The 6,420-nt window shown below is 34.2% G+C and overlaps 1 protein-coding gene across 1 annotated transcript; it reads left to right on the top strand.

Moving 5' to 3' along the window:
- The first annotated feature begins 1,472 nt into the window (after window positions 1-1,472).
- On the top strand, window positions 1,473-6,157 carry LOC110700927. Its single transcript, XM_021878493.1, has 4 exons — window positions 1,473-1,584; window positions 2,449-2,739; window positions 5,089-5,346; window positions 5,668-6,157. The coding sequence occupies exons 2-4, from the start codon at window positions 2,506-2,508 to the stop codon at window positions 5,995-5,997; spliced, it is 822 nt and encodes a 273-aa protein (XP_021734185.1). The 5' UTR covers window positions 1,473-1,584; window positions 2,449-2,505; the 3' UTR covers window positions 5,998-6,157.
- The last annotated feature ends 263 nt before the right edge of the window (window positions 6,158-6,420 follow it).

The raw sequence follows: 6,420 nt of genomic DNA on the forward strand, positions 1-6,420 counted from the left end.
ATGATATGATATGATTAGATTAATACAATGTATGGAGTGGTACTAGGGCTGAGCAAAACTACTCAAAAATCCGAAAACCCGAAAAATTGATCTGTAACCGCTTACCATAACGGTACCCGTTCCGATAATTTGTTATTGGGTTTGGTTATTAGGTATCATTTTAAAATTAACGGTTACCTGATCCGATCCGATAAGCATTTTTTTGCTTTTTTTTCCCTACTTAAATCTTTTTTTTTTAAATCTAAACTCTTACTTTACTTCATAATTACTTTATAATATCAATTATTAGTAATATTATTAATAATTTGGTCAAAACTATATGATATTGTTGTTAATTAGTGGTAAATTATATCATAATAACTACATAATTAATTTTTATTATCATTAATAGATATCTTATTGGGTATCCGATAACCGATCCGAAAATTCGGTACCCGAACTTATCAGTTTGAGTTATGGATATCACTTTTAGGGATTTTGTTTATCGTGTACCTGAACCGTTAGTGAACGGGTACCCGTCCCATGCTCACCCGGAGTACAATTAAATATACAAAAACTTTTGTATACATCCGGTTTACACTAATATTAGTGTACATCGAGCAGTATAAGGGTAACTTTTAGCTAATTTTAGGGTAAATTTTTACTTTTTTTTGGATAACTTTAAACATAATACAATTTTTATATAATTTTTTTTTTGTTTTTTTTAAAACAATTTTTATATAATTAGACAACCAGAAAAGTTTTATAAAGGTAATTTAATTACATTCAATCACTAATAATTGATTTTTAGTCATTTAAAATGTGATTCTTTACTAATAAAGTGTAGATAATTTTTAGGGTTTTTCTAAGCTATACCCTAAGGTATTCGAGTTTCTAAGGTGTACCCATGCTTTTTCAAGTTTCTAAGTTGTGCCCTTCAACTCTTTATCAATACTAAAATGTACCCTTATTAGTTGTTTAAAAGTTATTTGAGAGTGTGATTTCGTGGCTTGAGTTTCATTATTAGGGTTGCGGTGGCTAAGATTTCTTTTCTCCTACCATTTCCTTACCTTTTATCATCTTTCTATTAAATTTATAGTTAACTTTAGGTGACGTGGAAGTCCCAAGGAGGGTACCATTATTTAATGGTAGTGAGTTGAGGGGCACAACTTAGAAACTTGAAAAAGTATGGATACACCTTAGAAACTCGAATACCTTAGGGGTATAGCTTAGAAAAACCCTAATTTTTATTTGAATTGGGTTACTTTTACGCATATTGGGGTAACTTTTATTCATTTCATGGTAACTTTTAAACACTTTACGCTATCTTTATAATGGATGTACAATAATTATTGTACACCCGTTTTTTTTTAAGTTTGTGTTAAATACAATGGAGGAATTTTTTTTTTTTTTAATTTAAAGTTTGTGTTAAATACAATGGAGGAATTTTTTTTTTTTTTTAAAAAAAAAAAAAAAAACGTCATAAATAAAGAAAAATAGTAGTAGAAAGCTATCTACTTTGTACCCTCTCTCAATTTCCCATTGAAGCGCACTCCATTGAGGCGACCCCTGATACTTCTATCTTCCATTGAAGCAGCTTCTGAGGTAAGATTTCGTTTCTTTTTGTAATCATCGAATTCCAATTTCATAATCTAGGGTTTATCGCTAATTTAATTTTCAGTGTATAGGGCTCGTCTAAACTTGATTATCAAACTATTGTTCGTAATTACCAAATGTGAAGAAGATTATGAGCTTAATTTGATAATTGAATTAAATTTTCTTTTATGTTATGATGGAACTATGAATTTGTACCTTTTTTTCTTAAAATTTATGAGCCTCATATGATGATTGAATCGAATTTGGTTGTTAATGTGTTTTAGAACCCTTTAATGTTTGAATAGAACTATGGAATGAGATCTTTTTTCCCTAAAATTATGAACGTAATTTGATAATCGAACCAAATTTGGTTTGGTTACTAATGTGCTACAAAACCCTTTGAAATTGGGACTTTTCTCATGGATTACAGAAGCGTATGTATGTATTTTGAAAAAAGAAAAGAAAAGGAAAATATAGAAATTTTGTAGTTGCACAAAGTTAAGGCTCATTCGCTTGTTACAGTCAGAGGAAATGTTTGAGGGAGGGAGAGAAAAGAAGATGAAATCATTAACGGGATCATTGGTTTGCCAAGAGTATTTGTTCAATTGTTCTCTTTAGTCCTTAAAATCTCAAATTGACAGAAGGCTTATTTAGCTGATCGTAGAATTTAGCCAATTCATTGGTGTTGTCAACATTTGGAGACATATCGAAAGAATCATTATGTTAATACTATTAGTTAGCCTTTTTTCAATTAAGAGTAGATAGTATGGTAAGTGTCCATTGAGTTTGTGGGTTGGATTATTATTTCATTTAAGTATTGATTGGAATTGGCAATTTTGTAATCTCTTATAATTGTACTATGCTCATGTGCAGTGATATTTCGAGAGGAAGCTGTTGGTACAATTCATGAGGTTTTGACACGTTTAAAATATGATTACTACTCAGGTTAACAATGTGTTTTGCCCTAAGGCATATGTAAATGTAGTTACTAGACACAATGTGAAGGGGCTTCACCCTTTACCTTCAGTTCCTGTAGCATTTGTCCGTTGTCCTCCTCTAAAGTTTCAGGCTCCCTTGAAGATCTCAACCAATGCAGTGGAATGCAAACAGAGTATGCCAGTTTGTTTGTCTGGTGGGGAAGCAAGAGCTGGGAATGGAAATCAGGTAAAAAAAGAAAACCAAAAATGTGTGCCTATTGATATATTTGAAATTAGCTAGATTGGTGTTTAATATAGCCTATTTGGTTAAAGTAATTCAACTAGTGAAATTAGTTTAAAAAATGTGTTTTAAATTTGTTATGTTTTACTTTGTGTAAAATCAAGAGCCTCTGCTATTGAAAAACTTCTTAAAAGAGCTTTTAAGTTTTAATGAAAGGTTATGTTCTCGTGATTTTTTACTCATGAGAACTTGTGGCTGAATATAATTACCAGTAATCAAATGATTGAAGAAAAGTTGCTTATGGAGTGTTTCATGTCATTTATTCCCTTGTTAATTGTACATAATTAATTATTCTTCTATATGTACTTCAAGCTAGTTAGACTAACCCGATAATGGAGAGAAGATGACATGATTCAAGTGCTCACTTGTCTATTCACTTGATAATAGGGAGGGTAGGGAGATAGGGAATTGTGGATCCCTATAGAAATATTCCTTGTATGCTCTCATTTGCCAGACGGAAAAAAATTTACTTTTTAAAAATTGGATTTGAGCTCTTATCATCTCGATCTCTCTTTTGGACCCTTTATCAACTTTCCTAAACTTGTAGTTCTGGTATCATTTATAAGGTAGCTTGGTAATTTTCAATGGAGTCTTAAAGTAATGACAGGGAGAGATGTTTTGGAGTTATTCAATTTTAACCTTACTCAAAGTCATGAATAAATATTGGTTTGCTCTTTTTATCCAAGAAAAATAATATAAAAAAACTTCATAGAAAAAATAAATTTAGGTTGGAGCTAATAGGTTTAGGCTAGACTGCTAGAGCCACCAAGTTCAATCCTAATTACTGTATTATATTATCCAAAGTCATCCTTTATGGGCACGGAGGGGTCATTATCCAGTTACACTTGGTGTGGAATATGGGAATCAAGATGCGTATTACAGCATGGCATGAGATGGAGGGTGGGGAGAATCAATGTAACTCCATATTTGAAATTGGAGGTTGGGTCTCTAATTGTTCCACCGTTGCTGGAACTCTGAACTCATCCCTCAATTATTTCTCTATTTTGAGCAAGTGAGGATGCTGAGCTTTCTCTTGAGTTATAGATTGCCTGTGGGATCTTGAGAAAAATGTAGTGTATTCTATAAGCTCACCGTATAGAGCTTTTTTTTTTTATATGATTTGGAAGGGCAATGAGAAAGCTCCACAGAAAGTGAAGAATTCATGGGAGAAGGTTTGGCAAGTTATGGTGCTTCCTAGAGTTAAAATCTTTCCTTGAGGTGCTGCCAACTTGGAGGGCATTTAAATTACTTGAGATGTCATTATTTTCTTGATTGGTGTGGTGCCATGGTGGGAAGTATGCTTCAATTAGCTTGGTGAAGAGGATATGTAGATTTTTCTTACTTTGTGCTGGCAGTATGGGGGCTCAAAAACAAGTATGTAATTGAGAATGAAATTGTTGAGTTGGAAAAACAGTGAGATATGCTTTGAAGTTGGGTGGGAAAGACGAGGGATGCATAAAAAAAAGAAAGCTGGTGGTGTAGCATTAGGGGCAATTTTTTAACTGCCTGTACCCTACGGCCCTACCTACTGCTGGGTGGGTGAAGGTGAATGTCAACGCTGGCGAATAGGGAAAAGTGGGCTTAGATGTGGTTTCTGAGATTGTGGCGGAAAGGTGGTGTTCTGTGCTGCTGTCTTGTGTTGAGAGGGGGGTGGTAGACAAGTGTGGCAGAAGCCAAAGTGGATGGTGGTTGAAAGTGGTGGTGGATTGGGTTTGAGGCAGTTAGTGGTTGAAAGTGATGGTCCTATGGTCATTTAAGCACTTCAAAGGAATTCAAAAGGAAGCAGTACCTTCCACCTGGTTATAGATATTATTGGTTTAATTTCTTGTTTTGATTATGTAGAATGTAGTCTGGTCCTAAGTATAGTGGGAATAAAGCGGTCCTTGAATAGGGCACATTTTTAACCTTGCAAAGTTGGCTAAAAATTATGTGAGGATGAATTACCAAGTAGAATTTGGGTGGTTCTTCTTCTAATTTGTAAATACTCCGCATAATTCTCATTTGATGGGTTCCCTTGAAAAAAATGTTTTCTGTTAATTCCAATTTATTTATGATATGTTCAGAAATAAGTTCATGTTAAAAGAATAAATTCCAGCTGTCCAACTCACAACTATTTTGAGTGGATACTTCAAAGAGCACATTAATCTACCATAGAGTGGTGTAATTTTTTTTTTAAACAAAAATTCAAATCCATTGTCTGTGTGGACCTTGTCAATTGTGTTGATGCAGTCATGCAGTTGCTAATCAGCTGATATTTCATATATTCTGACTGTTGTTTAACTGAGTTCTGTGCAGGAACCTCTATGGAAATCTTTTGGAAAAGCCATTGAAAATTTAGGAAAGAAACCTTCTGTGGAGGATTTACTGAAACAGCAGATTGAGAAACGGGAGTATTATGACGAAGGTGGAAATCCTCCAGGAGGTAGAGGTGGCGGCAGTGGTGGAGGTGGGGGTGGTTTTGGTGATTTGGGTGGATCTGAGGAAGAAGGCTTCTCAGGAGTACTAGATGAGACTGTACAAGTTATCTTAGCAACATTTGGTTTCATCTTTTTGGTAAGAATTTCTGTATTCTGTTACAATTTTTGCTAGATTGAGTTGACTATCACTATCAAACATGTATATTATATTATCTAATAACATGAGTTGTAGTAATTTATATTCTGATTACTCACGAGTCATGATGTATATTGGATTCTTCTGTATAATATTGATGCCTCGATGGTGTATGAGATCCTTTCTTAGCCACATCTTCTGACAAATATATGTGAGCATTCATGTTCTTAGAATATGTATACTTGGAGAGATTGTAGTATCCTAGTTCAGTTATTCTAAAATCTGTATGCTGATGCTATTATTTTGGTGATGATTTTTTAGTACATGTATATCATCAATGGCGCTGAGATGACAAGGTTAGCCAAGGACTACATCAAATATGTGTTTGGAGGCAAAAAGAGTATTCGTCTATCACGTGCATTGTATCAATGGGAGAGCTTCTGCAAGAACCTGACTGAAAAGAAGGAGACAGACAGGTATTGGTTAGAGAGGGCCATTATCAGAACCCCTACCTGGTGGGATTCTCCTGAAAAGTACAAACGCATTCTCAAAGCTTACGCGGAAACGCCAACTAATTCCATGGACTATGAGCAGGATCAGGAGGATGACTATGGCCACAACCACGATGACTCCATGAGTGAAGACTTTTAAGAAAGTTGCTAAATCAACTTAAGGATTATATTTCTTTCTTGGTGGTATTCTGATTATAGCTACTCTGAATGCACATAAATTTGGTAGGAATGCTGGTATTATTGGTCCAATTAATATATTTTTTGAAATCACATTGCATGAAGAGGCCAAATGGCTCATATAGCATATGTTTTTAGTTTTTTGGTATTTGAAGTATAACTTTGGTCCTATAGACATCCTTCATTTCTCTTGGGTACACAATTTTAGTAAAGGAATTGTAGTAGGATGTTGTTGAGTAAAGTTGAATATAATAGCTTGCTTAATCTTCGCCAATGGCCACACAGCTGACTTAACTTAATAGCCTTATTACAGGCTCCCATAAACAATGTTTCTAAAGACTTTAAGCGTTCAAGACCTGGAACATCGACAACTTTATTGCAGTCT

Source organism: Chenopodium quinoa, unplaced genomic scaffold (assembly GCF_001683475.1).
Source record: "Chenopodium quinoa cultivar QQ74 unplaced genomic scaffold, ASM168347v1, whole genome shotgun sequence".
Lineage (NCBI taxonomy): Eukaryota > Viridiplantae > Streptophyta > Magnoliopsida > Caryophyllales > Amaranthaceae > Chenopodium > Chenopodium quinoa.

Bases quoted from the DNA above. Each gene is read 5' to 3' on its own strand.
- LOC110700927 (XM_021878493.1), top strand. From the start codon at position 2,506: ATGATTACTACTCAGGTTAACAATGTGTTTTGCCCTAAGGCATATGTA. The intron at 2,740-5,088 runs GTAAAAAAAGAA...AGTTCTGTGCAG, and splicing joins GAGCTGGGAATGGAAATCAG to GAACCTCTATGGAAATCTTT. The intron at 5,347-5,667 runs GTAAGAATTTCT...ATGATTTTTTAG, and splicing joins CATTTGGTTTCATCTTTTTG to TACATGTATATCATCAATGG.